This window comes from Heloderma suspectum, chromosome 3, assembly GCF_057233095.1.
Source record: "Heloderma suspectum isolate Gila_16-S chromosome 3, 16-S_ref, whole genome shotgun sequence".
Taxonomy (NCBI): domain Eukaryota; kingdom Metazoa; phylum Chordata; class Lepidosauria; order Squamata; family Helodermatidae; genus Heloderma; species Heloderma suspectum.
Window position 1 is genome coordinate 100,944,556 of NC_139460.1, and position 21,117 is coordinate 100,965,672.

At 41.8% G+C, this 21,117-nt stretch overlaps 1 protein-coding gene across 1 annotated transcript in view; it reads left to right on the top strand.

Annotated features, from left to right (window-relative positions):
• Positions 1–21,117, top strand: part of DMD (dystrophin) — a 1,907,270-nt gene that overhangs the window by 1,843,667 nt on the left and 42,486 nt on the right. Inside the window, exons 68-71 of the mRNA XM_084843968.1 lie at positions 3,572–3,683; positions 10,227–10,363; positions 11,101–11,139; positions 20,725–20,790. Coding sequence (XP_084700094.1) covers positions 3,572–3,683; positions 10,227–10,363; positions 11,101–11,139; positions 20,725–20,790 — 354 coding nt within the window. The remainder of the gene's footprint in view (positions 1–3,571; positions 3,684–10,226; positions 10,364–11,100; positions 11,140–20,724; positions 20,791–21,117) is intronic.

A 21,117-nucleotide genomic window follows, 5' to 3' on the forward strand; every position in this document is an offset into this window, starting at 1 on the left:
TTCTTTGCATTGTTCATTTAAGAAGGCCGTCTTGTCTCTCCTTGCTATTCTCTGGAACTCTGCATTCAGTTGGGTATATCTTCCCCTTTCTCCCTTGCTTTTCGCTTCCCTTCTTTCCTCAGCTAATTGTAAAGCCTCATCAGACAGCCACTTTGTTTCTTGCATTTCTTTATCTTTGGGATGGATTGAGTTGCTGCCTCCTAACATTGGTATGGTAGGAGGCAATTCTTCAGATATCCTTGACCTAAGCCATTTAGGCTTTAAAAGTAATCACTAGCACTTTGAATCATGCCTGGAAGCATACAGGCAACCAGTGGAGACACTGCAGGATGGATGTAACATGATCCCATGGGTACATACCCACTAACATTCTTGCTGCTGAATTTTGGACTTAATTGCACCTTCCAAAGACTCTTTGAAAGTAGTCCCATAAAGAGCATGTTACAGTAATCCAATCTTGATGTAATTAAAGCATGTATTACTGTAGCTAGATCTGATTTCTTCAGGATTGGGCACAGCTGGTGCACTAGCCTATGCTGGGAAAAGGCACTCCTAACCACCACCACCTGGTCATCCAGATGCAAAGCTGAGTCCAGGAGCACCCCCAAACAGGAAGCCTGATTTTTCAAGAGGAGTACAACCCCATCCTGAACAGGTTGCATGCCTATTCTGAAGCCCAGAATAGGTAACATGCCTATTCTGAAGTCCATCTCTCTCTTGCCAGGTGTACACTTACCTTGTCTGAATTAAGCTTCAGTTTGTTAGCCCCCATCCAGCCTGTTCCCACCCCTAGACACTGATCTACAACGCCAACACCATTTTGATTTTAGATGAAAAAAAGAAATCGAGCTGTGCATCATTAGTCGATTGGTGACAACGCACTCCAAACAGTTGGATCTCTCCCAGTGTTTCTGGGTAGATTCTGGTGTTTTAAAATAGTGATCAAAGGGGACTGCAGGAGAGTGGTGATATAACCTCAATGTCTAGTACTACTAGAACTGTAAGAACCCATAACTCAATGTAGAATGCTGTAAAAGTATTCTTCAGCAGTTTTGTAGAGCTTTCTCCAGAATCCTCCAGATCTGATAATTTTCCCAGTAGTGTGAGAGTAGGGGGTGGAGGGGAAGGAAGTTGAGTGTGGCTTTGATTGATTGATTGATTGATTGATTAAAACTACATGTTTAGGAGCATAAGGAGTTGCCTTATACTGAATCAAACTATCTACGCTGTTAGATAGTATACACTATTGTCTCTACTGACTAGCATTCGGTTTCTAGGGTTTCAGACAGGAACCTTTTCCAGCCTGACGTGAAAATGCCAGCGATTAAATCTAGAACCTTCTGGATGCAAAGCAGGAGCTCTACCACTGAGCTATGGCCCTTCCTAGGGCCTTTCCAGGGCAATTTATGTTAACAACGAAATATGATTAACATTCAGTGATAAATAACCTGCCAGGTTAAGACCAGCGTGAATGCTATCTCATGTTGGCTCCAGCTCTGCAGAGCCAGGAAATTGGAATCTATGGCTCATGGCTTAGCAGACATGCCCTATGATACTGTGCAATGTCACAGATTATGCTTGCTTGTTACTTTCCATGCTCCCACACTTTTCCTTGTTCTTTCAGACCCAAATCCAGATAGGCAGGATGGAGTGCCTGGGACCAGCAAAGATGTCCCATGTTGTCCTTGTCCTGTATTGCCTTATGAAGTGTCTCGGCCTTTCTGTATTGCTAGAGGAATCCTCCTGTGAATTGACCCATGCCTGCTTTTGCTTACATCAGTAGATGGCAGGATGGGTTAAAACAGTGGGAGGGGGCCTTCTTCTTATGCTGGCTCGCCAGAGAGGAGGTTTTTGTGCGGCACTACAGTACGACTGAATGGCATGAGGGTTCAAGTTATCTATATGCAGGTAGCCTCCAGAATTGACTCCTGTACTGCATTGTATGTGGGGCTTTGAAGAATGCCCAGAAACTGTGGTTAGCCCTAAATCAGCCACTAGGCTACTAACTGGGACCAGAGAATGGGAATACAACTTGCTTATACTTAAAGCACTTCACTTGGTCCTAGTCTGTTTCTGAGAGCAATTCAAAGTGCTCGTGCTTACTTTTAAAGCCTTACATGGATTGGGACTTGGGTACTGGAAACCCACATCAACTTGAACATGCACTGAGGCTCTACTCCAGGTATGCGTGCCTTTTGAATAAGGCAGTGGACAATTAGAAAGAGGACCTTCTTGGTGGTGGCTCTGGTTCATCAAATTACATTCCCAGGGAAGCTTGCCTGTCACCTACTTTGCTATAATTTTGGTACCAGGTAAAAACATTCTTATTTTCCTAGCCTTTTCTTATAGTAGGTCAGCCAACGTCCAGGAAGAGTTTTACAAAATGAGTTACTGACATTGGCATGTTAAAAGCAGGCACCTATGCCAGATCAGTTGTACACAGGGTAACTAAGAAAACTGGAGTTGATGCTATCCTCAAAAATATGACCTTGAAGATAAATTTCAAGGACACATTTCACTGCACAGCATGGCCTAATTTCAGGAAAACTGAACTGCTTTGGACATACTATACATCAAACTGAATGTAAGGAACTATGATACCAAAATAATAGCAGTGGTAGCCTATCTTTGACAGGTAAAGTACTGTTGTTGTTCAGTCGTTAAGTCGTGTCCGACTCTTCGTGACCCCATGGACCATAGCATGCCAGGCCTTCCTGTCCTCCACTCTCTCCCAGAATGTGCTCAGGTTCATATTCATTGCATCGGTGATGCTATCTAGCCATCTCATCCTCTGCCGTCCCCTTCTCCTTATGCCTTCAATCTTTCCTAGCATCAGGGTCTAGGTAAAGTACTGCTAGGGCTCAAATGACAAAAACACTGGAAGTTATGACCAAAAAAAATATGCTTTGGACTGCCATACCATTTTAACTCATTAAAACCACATTACACCTCCTGGCAATTGATCAACACATGGAAAATTGTGGCTTGGATGACCTGTGAACAGAATCAGCTGTGCATGTAAATTACAGTATGCACATTGTGATGGAGGACACAGTATATTACAGTGCCATGCATATACATATACTGACACATGAAGCACTGTAGCACAAGGCCACCTTTTCCAACTAAGTGCATTTTCTGGGCAATCTTCAAAAGTGGCCTCACATACAACACATTACCGTAGTCAATCCTGGCCATGGATAACTGTGGACAGACTATCTCTATTCAGGAGAGGCTGCAGCTGGCTCACCACCCTCAGCTGATGAAAGATAGACTGTGCCACAGGGGTATGTACAGTATTTTCAGGACTCAATAAGTCTTCCTCCTTGAAATGGCTTATGAACTGTCATAGTTCTCCTTCCCAGGTTCTGAATGTATGCTCATTAATCTCGTATATTGAGATCGTATATCTTAAAGTATTTATTTTAAGACCTTTGCTCAATTAACATGATTGTTGTATGGCTAATAAGAATAGCATTGTATTTAAAGCTGTAATATAAGGCTCTCCTGCTTTACACCTGAAACAACATTCACTCATGAGTTCTGAAATTGCATTTTTCTTCTCCTCCAGATACAGAAGTTTAAAGCACTTTAACTATGACATCTGCCAAAGCTGCTTCTTTTCTGGCCGAGTTGCAAAAGGTCATAAGATGCACTACCCAATGGTGGAATACTGTACACCAGTAAGTAATGATTTGTGTCCCCTAATACAGTTTTCTGGGTAGATAAACTTTGTTTTGTGTAAGGCAGTGGATTGTTTTTGGTCATTAAATCAACAATTGGTGTTTACAGTGTGATTTCTTGGTATATGCTGTAAAAATAATGGTAATAATTAAGAATAGTTTAAAGGTATTTACTAGTTATTCTTGATATGTTACTACATCGAAGTTGTGTACGAATGAGCTCTTAAGTACAGTGCTAAATAACGATTGCTTATATGTGTGTTGTATTGTAAGTCTAGAATTCTTCCAGATGATACTTGCATCCTATATAGCTCAAAAAAGTATCTCGTAGTATGATGACTTGAATAGTTACTTTTCTCCAGCTGGATTTAAAATTCAGTCTTCTGCATTACAAACTACCCCCTATAGCAGTCTCAATGTTAGGGGTGTATTTATGTCATGAGATGATATAATAATATGTAAAAATCAAGAATATACCAGAGGAAAAAAATGTCTTAACTGTGCAAGAATGGTGGGAAGTTGGAATAAGTTGCTTCGGGAACTTTAGTGTGCGTTCCAGATACCTTTAAGAGAAGAGCGTATTGACACACTGTGATTCTGCCATCATTTTGTCACTAGAAATGTGGAATTTGGTGTTTGCTGCTTGTGTGTGAAGCCTAAATGACCAAAGAATTTTGGAGTCTCTCTGAAGGACAAATTTGGGGCTATGAAGATTCACCACCCCCACCACCCCGATTAGCTTGGCTAGTAATTCTGGGAAATTTTCATCCTATTCAGTAGTGAATAATTTTGCTTTTAGTGTACTTGTTGGGGTCATGATTTTAAAGAATGAGTGGGAGGGAGATACTACTGTGTGCGTAAGGGTCCTGCTGCAAACAAGTCTAATTGTTTTGTTGTTGTTCAGTCGTTCAGTCGTGTCTGACTCTCCGTGACCCCATGGACCATAGCACGCCAGGCCTTCCTGTCCTGCGCTCACTCCCGGAGCACGCTCAAGTCCATATTCATTGCATCAGTGATGCTATCTAGCCATCTCATCCTCTGCCATCCCCTTCTCCTTTTGCCTTCAGTCTTTCCCAGCATCAGGGTCTTTTCCAGAGAGTTTTCTCTTCGCATTAGGTGGCCAAAATATTTGAGCTTCAGCTTCAGTATCTGTCCTTCCAATGAGCACTCAGGGTTGATTTCCTTTAGGATGGACATAAAGGAAATTTGACCTCCTTGCAGTCCAGGGGACTCGTAAGAGTCTTCTCCAGCACCACAGTTCGAAAGCATCTATTCTTCAGCGCTCAGCCTTCCTTATAGTCCAGATCTCACAGCCCTACATTACTATTGGCAAAACCATAGCTTTGATAAGACAGACCTTTGTCAGCAAGGTGATGTCTCTGCTTCTTACGATGCTGTCTAGGTTTGCCATAGCTTTCCTCCCAAGGAGCAAGCGTCTTTTAATTTCATGGCTACAGTCACCGCCTGCAGTGATCTTGGAGCCCAAGAAAATAAAATCTGTCACTGCTTCCATTTCTTCCCCTTCCATATGCCAGGAAGTGATGGGGCCAGATGCCATGAACTTCGTTTTTTTCATGTTGAGTTTCAAATCAGCTTTTGCACTCTCCTCTTTCACCCTCAACAAGAGGCTGTTTAGATCCTCTTCGCTTTCTGCCATTAGGGTGGTATCATCTGCATATCTGAGGTTGTTGATAATTCTCCCGGCAATCTTAATTCGGACCTGTGATTCATCCAACCTGGCGTTTCTCATGATGTACTCTGCATATAAGTTAAATAAGCAGGGCGACAATATGCAGCCTTGTCGTACTCCTTTCCCAATTTGGAACCAATCAGTTGTTCCATGTCTGGTTCTTACTGTTGCTTCTTGACCCTCGTACAGGTTTCTCAGCAGACAGGTAAGGTGGTCTGGTACTCCCATCGCTTTAAGAATTTGCCAGAGTTTGTTGTGATCCACACTATCAAAGGCTTTAGCATAGTCAATGAAGGAGAAATAGACGTTTTTCTGGAATTCTCTTGCTTTCTCCATGATGCAGTGAATGTTGGCGATTTGATCTCTAGTTCCTCTGCCTCTTCGAAACCCAGCTTGTAGTTCCGATAGTTCTCGGTTCGCATACTGCTGAAGCCTAGCTTGTAGGATTTTGAGCATCACCTTGCTGGCATGTGAAATAAGCGCAATTGTACGGTAGTTTGAACACTCTTTGGCATTGCTCTTCTTTGGAATTGGAATGTAAACTGACCTTTTTCCAGTCTTGTGGCCACTGTTGAGTGTTCCAAATTCGTTGGCATATTGAGTGCAGCACTTTAACAGCATCATCTTTGAGGATTTTAAATAGCTCAGCTGGAATACTGTCATCTCCGCTAGCTTTGTTGTTAGTAATGCTCCCTACGGCCCACTTGACTTCACTCTCGAGGATGTCCGGCTCAAGTTCAGTGACTGCGCTATCATGGCTATCAGGGACATTCAGATCTTTCCTGTAGAGTTCTTCTGTGTATTCTTTCCACCTCTTCTTAATCTCATCTGCTTCTGTTAGGTCCCTGCCTTCTTTGTCCTTTATCATGCCTGTCTTTGCACAAAACGTTCCCTTGAGATCTCCGATTTTCTTGAAGAGATCTCTAGTCTTTCCCATTCTGTTGTTTTCCTTGATTTCTTTGCATTGTTCATTTAAGAAGGCCTTCTTGTCTCTCCTTGCTATTCTCTGGAACTCTGCATTCAGTTGGGTATATCTTCCCCTTTCTCCCTTGCTTTTCGCTTCCCTTCTTTCCTCAGCTACTTGTAAAGCCTCATCAGACAGCCACTTGGCTTTCTTGCATTTCTTTTTATTTGGGGTGAATTGAGTTGCTGCCTCCTGAACAATGTTACGGACCTCTGTCCATAGTTCCTCAGCTACTCTGTCTATCAGGTCTAATCCCTTAAATCTATTCCTCACTTCCACTGTATATTCATAAGGGATATGATTTAGGTCATACCTGAATGGTTTAGTGGTTTTCCCGACGTTCTTCAATTTAAGCCGAAATTTTGCAACAAGAAGCTGATGATCTGAGCCACAGTCAGCTCCAGGTCTTGTTTTTAATGACTGTATAGAGCTTCTGCATCTTTGGCTGCAAAGGACATAATCAATCTGATTTCAATATTGACCATCTGGTGATGTCCACGTGTAGAGTCACCTCTTGTGCTGTTGGAAAAGAGTGTTTATTACGATCGCCGTATTCTCTTGGCAAAACTCTATTAGCCTTTGTCCTGCTTCATTTTGTACACCAAGGCCATGCTTGCCTGTTATCCCGGTGATTTCTTGACTTCCTACTTTAGCATTCCAATCCCCTATGATGAAGAGGACATCTTTTTTTGGTGTTAGTTCTAGAAGGTGTTGTAGGTCTTCATAGAACCGATCGACCTCAGCTTCTTCAGCATCAGTGGTTGGGGCATAGACTTGAATTACTGTGATGTTGAATGGTTTGCCTTGGATTCGTACTGAGATCATTCTATCGTTTTTAAGATTGTACCGCAGTACTGCTTTTCCCACCCTTTTGTTGACTATGAGTGCTACTCCATTTCTTCTAAGGGATTCTTGCCCACAGTAGTAGATATGATGGTCACCTGAATTAAATTTGCCCATGCTTGTCCATTTTAGTTAGCTGATTCCCAAGATGTTGAAGTTCAATCTTGCCATCTCATGTTTGACCACCTCCAGCTTACCTTGATTAATTGTTCTTACATTTAGGTTCCTAAACCATATTGTTCTTTACAGCATTGGATTTTCTTTTCACCATCAGACTAGGGTTGGCGGGGAATTTCTCCCCGAAACTTCGGGGGGCCGAGCGCCAACGTGTTCGGCCCCCCGAACAAGTTTCGGGGAGAAATCCTCCGAACGCACCCCCCCCCCGGGACGGGACTTACCTTCGCCGAATGTCCCTCCCGGCGGCGGGTCGGTTCGGCGGGTGTTCAAGCGGGGCGGGAGCGGCAGCCGGTCTTTCGACCGGCTGCCGCCGCCGCCATTGCAATAAAAGAAAGAAAAAAAAACGCCCCCTGATAGGCTACGTGACGATTCACGTAGCCTATCACGGCTAGATTTGCAAAGTCAGCCGTGATAGGCTACGTCAATCGTCACGTAGCCTATCACGGGTGACTTTAAAAAAAAAGTGTGTACGGATAATGGCGGCCCCCATACGGAGCCGCCATTCCCGTTCCTTATTTGGTCGCTGTAGTCTACGTAAAGATTTACGTAGACTACAGCGACTAAATAAGGAACGCGAATTAGCGTATGCGCTTTTTTTTTTTTAAGTCACCCGTGATAGGCTACGTGACGATTGACGTAGCCTATCACGGTTGACTTTGCAGATCTAGCCGTGATAGGCTACGTGAATCGTCACGTAGCCTATCAGGGGGCGGTTTTTTTGTGTGTGTTTTTTTAACTTTCGCGTTCGCGGCCGGGCAAGGCGGGAAGCCTCCCCCCCGGCTTGAATTTCGGCCGGGGCGAGGCGGGAAGCCTCCCCCCCCCGCCTGAACTTCGTGGGGGGACCAGCGAAGCGCCTCCCCCCCACCGCAAACGTCCTTCGAGGACAGGTAAGGGACTTTCGTCCACCCCTACATCAGACACATCCACAGCTGAGTGTCCTTTCAGCTTTGGCCCAGCTGCTTCACTCTTTCTGGCGCTACTTTGAAATTCGCTCTGCTCTTCCCCAGTAGTATATTGGACACCTTCTGATCTGAGGGGCTCATCTTCCAGCGTCATCTCTTTTAGCCTTGTGATACGTTCCATGGGGTTTTCTTGGCAAGAATACTGGAGTGGGTTGCCATTTCCTTCTCCAGTGGACCACATTTTGTCAGAACTCTCCGCCATGACCTGTCCGTCTTGGGTGGCCCTGCAAGGCATAGCTTATGGCTTCACTGAGTTACGCAAGCCCCTTCGCCACAACAAGGCAGTGATCCATGAAGGGGAATTAATTGTTGGTACTATCTAATTGTATGATTCTATAAATTTATTAGGTGTGATGCTATCATACAAACATATGATAGCACTTTTCAGATCTTTTACTGGCATATGGCTGGATTCTCTATGGTCCAGTTCATATGATCATATCTTTGCTTCAAACCATAGTTTAAGATCCTGGTTTGTTCTGAAGTTGGTAGTCATTGTTTCCCAATTCACATGGAATGGGAAACAATGTTTTATTAAGGAATTCTTGGCTCATTGAGGCACATTGCGAAGAAGCTTTGTGTATTTGGCTCATTAAGCTGAGTTACAATCATCTAAATGCAGCTTATAAGTAAAAATCAGTAGTATGGCCCAGCTTTAATCAAAGTTCTCAAGCAATTTATCCTATTCTACTCTTTCCACCTAGGTTAAGATAATGACTGTATTGTTCTGCATATCCAAGGGAGAGTGTAGGCATGTCTGAACAACTATTATTTTTTACAAACCAAAACAGGAAATTGTTAACCTTCAATTTTGTAAAGTGCATTAGCACTTCCCTCTCATCAGTAATGGAAGGTGGTTGGATCATATTAAACAGCCTATTGTTTCGACTTGCCTCTTCCTAACAAAGGAACAACATCTTCATTAAAAACTAAAGTAATATATAGAACAGCATTCTTTTTCTAAAAGTGATTTTCCTTGTTTCTTTCTTGCTGATAACAAGGCCAGTATGAAACTAAGAATCTAATAAGAAATATATTGAGTTTGTTATAGAATGTAATGGGAATACAATGTCACTATAAAAATGGAGATTGATATCTTCTTTACTTTTTCTTCAAAACTGCTTCTGCCATGGCACAGCAGCCCTCTATTTTCTATAAGGGCAAGGCTACATGGTTTGCAAGGAAGGTTTGCTTTTGTTTGTTTGCTAGGTAACCAACTTAAACTATTGATCTACGTGCCACATATGGAATTTTGGTTACCATGGGTCTGGCAAACTTGATTTTATGTGGTTTACCATGATCATAAGAATGTAAGAAGAGTATACTGGATTGGACCTAAGGCATATGTAGTCCAACATTCTGTTCGCACAGTGGCCAACTAAATGTCTGTAGGAAGTTCACAAGCAGGACATGAGGGCAATAGCACCCTCCCAGTCGTGATCCCTAGCAACTGGTATTCAGAGGCATACTGCCTCTGATACTGGAGGAAAAATATAGCCATCGTGACTAGTAGCCATTGATAGCCTTCTCTTCCATGAGGATGTTGGGCCTTCCTCATAATCTAGAATTAGTGGATTTCTTGTGTTCATATTACAAATTGTGAATAGAATATTGAAGACCTGTAATATTTTACTAAGTGTTCCTTGACATCCTTCATGTTTGTGAGCATGTTATACGAATTATATGACTAAGTTTGCTAATGAACTGCAAATCTCCAAATTATGATACACTTCTAATATGGACCTCGGTACTGAAATAAGTTGCCATGCTCTTTGAATGCACAGCAATTAAATGCTTACGGTTTAGGGGAAGAGGTAGCTGGTCAGTTGAATGTTTGAACCCATATCCCATGACCCTATGCAGAAAAACTCTCTAGTAAAGAGATATCATTGAAATGTTGCTTTCAGACTACTTCAGGAGAAGATGTTCGTGACTTTGCCAAGGTATTGAAAAACAAATTCCGAACGAAAAGATACTTTGCAAAGCACCCAAGAATGGGTTACCTGCCTGTACAAACAGTGTTGGAGGGAGACAACATGGAAACGTGAGTGACGCAGATTGCATTTCATTTGATAAGCTCTTTGAGCTCCCCAGTTGGCACCTGCTCCCTATATTTCCTAACTGCATAAAGCCTCTTTCATTTCTGTTTATTTTGGTTGAAAAGAAAATGCAAGCTGACGTTTCAATTGCTGTTCCCCTTACCCTTTCTCACCTGCTAACTCCCTAATAATTTAAACTCCAATTAGCAGAACAAAAATACCTGCTGTCTCATTGCTTGCCTTGAAAGCCCTTAAAATGGATATAATTTGGATATGAGGAAGCAGAAGTCAAAACTGAGTCATTTTCTCTAGATATGGAGAATTCTTTATATCTTGCTATATTAGTGTAAATTTAAATTTAGAATGTAAGCTTCAGACACCAGTCCAAAGATTTGCTGCTGCTATCATCATCATCATCGTCATTCCTATATGGCCCAATAGGCAAAGGTCTCTGGGCAATGCACAAGAACTAAAATGCTAAAATAGAACATGATGAAAACATAATATAAAATATTATTTTATATGCTAATGAGCTTTAATGGCAATTGCACTGCAGCTTGTTATATCTCTTTTTCTCTTCCTCTCTTTAATATTTTATTTCTCATGCTTTTGGCTGCTTTCCATGGACATTCATGTTGGGCTGTTGGATTTTCTTGTTTTTGGGTTTCTTCAACTTCCTGTAATTTTTTTCTGCTAAGTTTTTTCTGCCTCTCTCTTCACCTCCTCATTTTTTGTCTTGCAGTCCTGTTACTCTGATCAACTTCTGGCCAGTAGATTCTGCGTGAGTACTTTTGCCGAAGTGTGCTGCTGTTGCTGCTGCTGCTGTTGCATTCCCTCACTTTTTTGTTTTTAATTTCTGTTGGGGGTTTTTATGTATGTCCATTTCCGTCCTCTTCCTCCCCCCAACCTATTCAATTTTCTGAAAAAGAAAACAAAAATATATTCTAAATCAATAGAATGCTATCACAACAGGGTTTTCTACACTTCATGAAATGTTTACAGAATATGGTTTTCTCTCAGACGTTGTTTTTGAAGTCATAATAGTTAAACTCTCTTTAGAGGCTGCAGTCTATTTCAATCACTGAGGTTTGGTTGCACAATCCTCCTACCTTATATGGAAATGTGCAAGTTAAATGCTTGAATTTATGGATAAAAATAAGCACCTTGGGGTGGAAAACAAGCAACTAATATTATATTGATCTTATATTTTTGGTCATTATTTAATGTGTGTGTATATACACAGTTGCCCTGGTCCAGATATGTGTATGCTCAGATATACATTTGAGTATCATGTGAATGCAGGCTTTTCTATTCGTTTCAATGGAGCAGCCAGACTGGCACCTGTGTTTCTGCGTGGGTTTTGTCCTTCAGTTTAAATTAGTGGCAAAGCACTTGCAAAATGTGTACATGGAAACTGCCCACCTGCATCTGCACCCCGAAGCAGTCACTAGGTTGGCTGAATCATTGCTAATTTAGGACCATATGAATTCACTCACAAGTTAGTTAAGTAATTGTGCATATGAATAACTATCCACTTTAGATATGAATAACTATCAGCTCAGCATCTGGTGCTAATATAACTTTAAAGTGGGTCTTAATTACTTGTTTATGCTTCTTAATTCACATGTCTGCCAAATATTAGTGTAGAAGAAAGCCTACAATTAGTTTAGGAATACTACTAAAATTGTTATGAAGCGCGTGGCCTCTGCTCTTGGCTTGCAAATAGTGATTACTAAAATAAGCAACACTAAAACTGTACACAGAAGAACATGGATCATAGGCTGTTGTAAAGACTACTTTCTTTTAGGAAGCTGATAGCAAGACACTAAGAAAACAATATATCATGCTGTTGTTTGCTGCATGTATTTAAAGATATCTGTAGAATGAATGTTGGCGACACCTACAACCCGGCTGCTATGTCTGTGATTAGTTTTCTACTACATACTCAACTACAAGTAAACTAAGAATAAATTATATTTTTAAATCCAAGGGACTGGGATTGGAAACAATGGACCAAGTATTTATTTACCGTTGATAGGATGGCAGATGTGCATTGGGATCACAGAAAATGAGTTGGAGCCCATATTATCTGTGGGTGTAGTTGAGCAGCGACACAAAGGCATGATGTGAATAAAGCTGTTATTTGTGTGTAAGAGTATGTGTGCAGATAGACAGACAGACAGATAGATGCAAAGATCACACACACACACACACACACACACACACACACACCAAGTTTTGAATTTCTAAAAGGCTTTTGACAAAGTTCCTCATCAAAGACTCCTAAGCAAACTTAGTAGTCATGGAATAAGGGGAATGGTCATCTTATGGATTGGTAACTAGTTAAAGAACAGAAAACAGAGTAGGAATAAATGGCGAGTTCACACAATGGATGGAATGTAAATAGTGGGGTCCCGCAAGGATCTGTATTGGGACAGGTGCTTTTCAACTTGTTCATAACTGATCTGGAATTAGGAGTGTGCCAAGCTTACTGATGGCAACAAATTATTTTGGATGGTTAAAATAAAAAGGGATTGTCAAGAGCTGCAAAAAGATCTCTCCAGACTGGAAGAAAGGCCATTAAAATGGCAAATGGAGGTCAAAGTAAGCAAGTATAAAGTGTATATGCTGATGTGATCTGAGCTGGCAGTTACCAGCTACGAAAGGGATCTGGGGGTTGTGGTGGATAACTCAATGAAAATGTCGACCCAGTGTGCAGCTGCTATGAAAAAGAGAAATTCCATGTTGGGCATAATTATACAAATGTTGGACATAATGACACAAATCTGCCCTTATACAAATCTGTGGTGTGAACACGCTTGGGAGTACTGCATACAGTTCTTGTCACCACACCTTAAACAAGAATATTGTAGAGTTGGAAAAGGTGCAGAAAAGTGCAACCAAAATTATTAAGGGGCTGGAGCAACTCCCCTATGAAGAAAGGTTACATCTGGGACTGTTTAGCTTAGAGAAGAGGCAAGTGAGGGGAGACATGTAGAAGTGTACAAAATTATGCATGGTGTAGAGAAAGTGGATTGAGTGAAGTTTTTCTCCCTCTCTCATAATAGTAGAACCAGAGGCCATCACTGAATTGTGAATGACCCGAATGGCGGTAGATTCAGGACAGATAAAATGAAGTACTTTTTTACATCGTACACAATTAAGCTATGCATCTTATGGTAGCAAATTTCACTGATGGCCACGAAGTACTTTTTTACATCGTACACAATTAAGCTATGCATCTTATGGTAGCAAATTTCACTGATGGCCACGAAGTTGGATGGATTTAAAAGGGGATTAGATAAATTTATGGAGGATAATGGCCACTAGTCATTATACCTATATATTAATTCCAGTATCAGAGGCAATATGTTGTAAGGGAGCACAAGCGGAGGGTGCTATTTGTGCTCATGTCCTGCTGTGGACTTTCCATAGACATCCGGTTGGCCACAGAATGCTGGACTAGAGAGGCCTTTGGTCTGATCTAGTATGGCTCTTAAGTTCTTAACAGTATCCCTTCTGAATAAGGAATTGCTTGTTCAAAACGTCTCCATGGCAAACATCCTTTTATTCAGTTTCAGTCCTCCCTAAACTCAACCTAGAACTCACTCCTATCTCTCATTATGTTCTTACCTCTCCGGTTTTAGCCCACACAACCTCTGTAACATAATCAAATGTCTGTTGGATCTCCCCTTTTTAAACATCTGGAGCAGTAATCTTGTTAATCCGTACCAACCTGAACCTTTTGCCCTCCAGTTGAATATGCCAAAATCCTCTACTGACATCAAGGACTGTATAGTGGTATTTCTTCTAACCTACTGGTAATTTCTTCTACAGTGAGCAATTGCAAATGTCTCTTGTTCAGGTATGTCCTCAACAGCTATTGATCGGACCCACTCTGTCAGTTCTTCTATCTTGACTCTTATATTCTATTCTTTTTAAAAATTTTAGCTTCAAGTGGCACTAGAATTTTCTGAGGTGCCTAATTAACAGGTGGTATTTGTGGATTTATTTTCATAGAATATTGCTCTGGTAAGAAACCTAGGCTTGAAACAAATTTTATAACATCTGTCAGCATCCTGCTGGTCTTCTTGATCTGTTTCTATTACATTAACTCTTTGTACCAAATTTTGATTTGTCATGGCTTGTAGAACCACTACAAATGATGCATAAAAATCCATTATTTGAACTTCCAATTGAGCAAGTATTTCTATATTATACCTGCAATTCCAATTACATTTACTAGATTGCAGTAATCTAGCTTACTGTACCAGGTTAGTTTGCAGTATATTGCAAGTTTTTAAGTACAGTGCATTACTGTGTGTCCCAGTCAATTTTAAAATTCAACATTTTGTGATAATTGATAAGAAAAACCATCACACCCATTCTTATTCCAGAGCTGAATAATTCAGTGTACCAGTGAAGAAATCATGTGAGTTTTCTTCTGCGCTGCCAATCTGAACATCTCTTTACCTTGAGACTTTTTCTAGTTTTACACATTTTAGCAAAATGATTACCCTTTTTCACATTTCCTGCATTCTCACCCATATGCTGGATATGAAATTATGCTATGACTGACACCACACATAGCAGGCCTTTGCCACTTCTGCAGACCTACTGAGGCATTTCTTTCAGTTTGGCACTTTTGTTTGTACCAGGGTTTCCTTTGCCCTGAGGCTGCATGCTTCACGGTCAGATCAGTCTCTCTCAGTCATCTGTCTGTCTGACTTTATGAAACGTGCTATGCAGCCTTTTAATAAATGATTCACGCAGTTCTCCAAAATCACAAAACTGGGCAAATAGCTAAGAGCTTTAGATCAGTCACACATAAGTCTCTGCTGTCTCCTTTACTTTGAATTCAAATAAAGAACTTGTGATTTACTTCTGGATACACAGTGGCTGCATTCAGATGTCACAATAACCAATGGTGGCTTAATAAGCTACTCACAGTAGCTTATTTTTTAAATAGTCCACAATGCCCTGCCACACGACTGGGCTAATAAGCTACTGTGAGTAGCTTATTAAGCTGCTGTGTGTAATTTGACTCATGCCCCCCTGCCCCCTGTCCTACTGCAGTCCTCCCACCCAAGCAGTGGCACTGTTTCACCTCTAAAGAACTGCAAGTTTGCAGGATCCTGACAAAACATACACAGCCTCCCCCAGTCAGGATCCCGATCCACCATCAAAACCTGGCGTGATCACTCACTAAACAGCAAAAGTGCAGCAAAAAGGGGGATATGGTTATAAAACCTTAGGAGTCTTCAGGATCAGGACCAAACTTCTCACACAGACTCTCCTAGTTGGGAGGTGCCCAATCCACCCTCAAAACCTGGCACAATTACCCCAGTGGAGCAAAAATCCCAAGCGCAGTAAAAAGGGGGTGATGGCTAGAAAACTTTGGGTTTCGCAGGATTGGGACCAAACTCCACATACAGCCTCTCCTAGTTGGGAGGCACCCAATCCACCCTCAAAACCCTGTGAATTCGCAATTGCAGTACTGAGAAAACATTAAAGCCTCTTCCCACAGTGACCGCCAGATGACACAATAACCCACAATGGGTTAAATCTGCAGACCGTAGGTTATCAGTGTGGTTATTTTGGCCAAATAAGCCATCATGGGTTAAAAAGCTCCCACCAGATGACATAACCCACAATGGGTTAATTAAGCCATCATGTCTTAATTAACCCATCATGGGTTACCAAGTTGTCCAAACCTAGTCAGTATGTTTAATATATTAATCACAATTTTAAAAAATCCTTACCTGCATTGTCATCAAACTGCAATAGATTTAAAATGGTTTTTCACCTTTCATACTGTCTCCATGAACTCACTGCCTACCAGGAACAATATCACAAAAACAGTTGTATCTGATCTGTTTTTACTGAAACCAGTAGCTAGTGACTTGTATGATATTATCTAATTATTATAATAATTATACATCAGACGCTTTATCATCACCCAATTGTTTCCTCTTCCCTTCCCTTCCTTTGTTGTTGTATGACAAACATGGGAGAATAATTTTTTAAAGTTTTTTTCTCCTACCATGTGAAGGAAAGTGCTGTAGCCTCAAGTGTATCACCTTCCTTATCTAATCCACTTGGAATATAGTACTTCTCAACCCTGGTTTCCAGCTTGTTCAATTAATCTGCACCATTTCTTTCAAACAGGGGCTATGGAATACCCAAACAGTCAAATTTAGCTAGTTTGCAAGCAAAATCTGCACCATTTGGCACTCTGTAGCCTCTACATTGTGTGAAATATAACATATAAACAAGCTAAATTTAACCATAGTAGTGCTAATTTAACCACTTCAGTTTGGCAACAAATCAACAGTTTCACTTTTTTAGGGGGCAGCCCTATGGGCTGCAGCCTGCAGAGGAGTGTGTCTGGGGGAGAAAATGGTCCCCAGACCTCTTGAAGTTGCCCACCTCAGTCCCAAAGCTATGGAAATGTTGGTTGTACAGAAAGAGAAGAACAGGTCCCTACTTTGAACACGCAATTTAGCTTCTAAGAAATAGGGGCATTTCCAGATGCAACTGAGCTCTGACAATAAACAAAAACATTGTGATGTGTCAGACAGACAGTGAAGTTCCTGAAGTGTTGCTGTTAAAATACCACTAAGCAGTGTTTTTAAAAACGCCTTTATCTATATTCTGAAGTTACGTCATACAGTTAAGTGCAAAGAGAAACTGGCTATCTCCCATGACCATTCCAGACAGTATTTTATTGTATTTCTTAATAAAAGTATGTTATAACCTGTGGTGTGATCTGAAGGCATTGTGCTAAATTTTATGTCAAACTTCGTTTAAGGAAAAATGAGATGAGTGATCATTGGTCTGTTGTTTCTCCTGGAGAAAAACTATTTTTGCTATTTGGAGAGACACATTAACTTTCCTGATTTTATACAGTAGGTAGAATTTTTTATAAAAATATACTGAGAATCCATTTTCTCAAAGTATCTTAGTTTTTAAAAGCTTAGAATACCTACAAATACAGTTTTCCTGCAGTAACCTTACTGCAGGTTCATGGTATAGTTAAAACAACATCTGTACTTTGCCAGAGATTGGTTACACTTCAGGTTAAAAGAAAAAGCAAGCCTAAGCAAGTTCATTTATCTCAAAACTGGAAATGGAAGACAAACCTTGATAGCAGCATCGATTAATAACTTAGGGGGGAAATAGTTTACTTCAAGCTAGTGGGGGAAATTAGGTAGGAGGAAGGCAATTCTTGAAAGCTCAGCTGTTGTAATGCTTAGTCATCTTGCTTTCACTCAAATAGTCAAGATCTCCCTGAGGTTCTCTTTCATTCCCGAGTCAAGCTCTTAATGCCTCTGTTCTATCCCATCCTGTATCCGCCCAGAAGTCACTGACCCTTTGTGGATCCAGGCTGGAATCTATAACTGCCCTTGAGTTCAGGCACCCAGTGCTTTTCTTGATTGAGGAACCTAGTGTGGACAGGCATTCTGCCAGACCGATCCAAGAATCACCTGGAGTTTGCTTGACTCACAGCCCATTCCTCATGGTCTCCCTCTCCAACTTTTGTGCCTAATCCACATCATTTTCTGGGCCAGAGATGACCTCCTCCAGGCCTCTGCATCTTAGGGAGCCATGCTTCACAGGGAGTTGTGTCACTGCTTATGAGTTGCTAACTCTAAGCCAAATAACATTTGTTAAGTGGACAACTTGGAAGCCTAGGGCAGAGGTAGCCAACATGGCCAGTGCAGTAGTCAGGAATTATGGGAGTTGTAGTCCAGATCATCTGGAGGGTACCAGGTTGTTTACCCCTGGCCTAAGGCATTGTGCTGTCTTTCAGTGTATTGAGCCAAGTGCAATCACAGAGGCGCATACACTTAGTTAGTGTCTTCTCCTTGCCTTTCTCTGTTATTTTCTTCAAATTAGTCAGGGTCCAAAGAGAAACCGGCTTCAGGGCTCTCCATTCCAAAGTCTATGTTTGCCACCCAATTGATGTAGCTGTAGAGTCCCTAATAATGGCTTAAACAGCCATTTGGTGTCCCCATCATCACCTTTGGCTGAAGAGTCCAACCAGTGCTGGAGATATAGGTCTTGTCACTCTTTTCTAGACAATCCAGCAAGCCAAGTTATTCAGACAGCCAGGGTGATTACCCAATTTTGAATTCGTAACCTACAAGTCTCTACTGGCCAGGTTAGCCTGTGCTCACTGAGTTTCTAAGTATCCCTGACCAACCAGTAAATGAGATCTTTTGGGGATTCCCCTTGACTCCTTTTTCCTCTGAATCTATCCATTCTGCTCCTCATGTGGCCAACTCTGTGCCTGTAAAACTTGAAGGAGCTCCTGTTGCACTTCAGCCTCCCATGTCCTGCCTCACCATTTCCCTGGCACTCTCCCTGCTCCTTATTTAGTGAACCATAACTCCCCACCTTCATCTTTTGTTTCTCTATTAGGAATATAACAATATACCAACAGTATACCAATCAAGTTGCTTTCTTTTTGTAAACATTTTTGGTAAAATAAAATTTGTATCATTTACTCTTTTTGTCTGTGAGATAATTTCTCCACTTTTTGTCAAAGTACAGTGCAAATTCTGCTTTGTGCGCACACCTCTGCAAAAATCCCTGTATTCCTGGTTCTTTTGGTACACATATACACGTGAGTTTCTGTGCATGTGCGTCCTGCTCTAGAGCAAGTCTTGGCTGTTTGCAAGCATGCACAGGGAGTGAGGCAGGAGAGTAGTCAAGTTGGCAAGCAAATGGTCAAGCACACAGGTTTCAGTCCAAGGAGTTTTAAGCTAAGGCGGGAGTGGTTAATATCCAGGCAGAGGTCAGAACACTGGCAATCAGGCAGGCAACAAGGATCAGGTAGCAGCAGGAGTAGTCAAGATCACAAGCAAGAGGTCAAACACAGTAAAACAGTCAGGTACATTACACAGTCCAGAAGCAGGGTCATTGAGCAGTCCAAAAGGTTAGGAAACAGCATCAGACACAGGGCACAATTCAGGAGGCAAGGTACACGGCAGAGGCTGGAAGGACCAAGTTGTTTTAACACTGGCTGGCTTTCCAGTGAAGGCTTCAGAGCTCCCTTTCCAGAGCCTACTCCTGAGGAGCCCCTTTCTCCTGAGGAGACCTCTTCTGGAGGTGAGCACTCCTTTGCACAGGAGCCCTGCTAGCCTGTTGCTTGAGGTGATGACATTCTGGGGGATTGCGGGTGGCTCAGCCCCTGCCTCAGAGGCAGAGTCCCTCTCTCCTGACAAGGATGGCCCTGCAGCCACTTCCCCCGAGGGTTCAGGGTCCTGTGGGTCTGGTGGCAGTCCCTGGTCTGAGGTATCCTGGGCTTCTGGGGCCTCTACCTCCTCCTCTGAGGAGGATTCCTCCAGTCGGGGCATGACAATGTGTGAATTGTCATGCCCTGACATTTGGTAACAATCCCAACTGGGATTTGCTTAGGGAGTTTTAAAATATTGAGCCTGGCCTTGCAAAGAATTGGTGGAGGTGGGAAATGATAGAATGTCTGTTCATTCTGGAATATAATGAATTCAGAACCAATCTATCCCTAACACTGGGGCACAATCTAATACTTGCGTACAGGGAAGCAGGCAATTACTGATATACCCAAACATTTACACAATTTATTTTATCCTCCTTCAAGCGTATCGGCCACCTATTCAGTGAAGTGTGATCCAGGTTTTTATTTACGGTCTCTTTACTGCACAAGGAATAGGCTGCTCTGCAGAGGAGAAAAATCCTCTGCATTCAGTGTCAAGGTTGTGTGTAAGCAATTGAAATTCCAGTTCCAAGATCTGCAAGCCCACCTCTCCGACCTCATGAAGCTCTCCCCCTTCACCTCTGTAGAAGGGTGGTGCTCAGTGGAAGCACCTCATCACCTTCCGTTTTGATTATCTGTTTGGAGGATCTCTTGATTGGGATGGCTGACATAAATTAGAAGATTTCTCTGTGGAAGGTGGCATTGGTTCAGGTGTCAAAATAATTTTCCCTAGCAACCTATGATACTGTAGGCAGGAAATGCAACTTAAAGAAAAGGAAAACAAGCTCTGAGCATAATACAGACTGAACAGTCTTCATAAGGGAATGCAGCACTGCTAATACGGCAGGGAGGAAATCTTTTTTATAAGAAATATTTCACAGCCATCATCTGGTTTTGAAAAATCCCAGAACCTCAGGAAGAGTCCTATATTACTGAAGCTGCTTTTGTCTATTTCTGCTAAATATTTTTTTGCAGGTAGCTTGAGGACCACATTGGTTACAACTATAACATGCTATTTCTTAGACGCAGTAAGGCATACCAATAAGAGGCCAATAGTACCTCCGTGCATTTGCTTTTTCTGAGGAATATTACTTGTGTGATTAATCAGTGTTTTCTGCCTTATAGGCCTGCTTCATCCCCTCAGCTTTCACATGATGATACCCATTCACGCATTGAACATTATGCTAGCAGGTATGAGACCAGGTGGATTGTTAGGCAATCCTTCTTGATTTTTTTAAAAAATAAATAAATCATTGTCACCACCACCACTACACAAATGTTAAGTAATTAAGGGCGCAATCCTATGCATATTTAGACAGAAGAAAGTCCTACAACTCACAGCATTCCCCAGACAGCATGGCTGGCTGAGGAATGCTGGGAGTTGTAGGACTTTCTTTTGTCTAAACATGCATAGGATTGCGCCCTAAGTTAGGATAATTCTGAGCTCCTAGGATGGATGCATACATGTTTACTAACTTCTACTAACCAGCTTGCCAGCTAACCTGCATGCAGAATGAC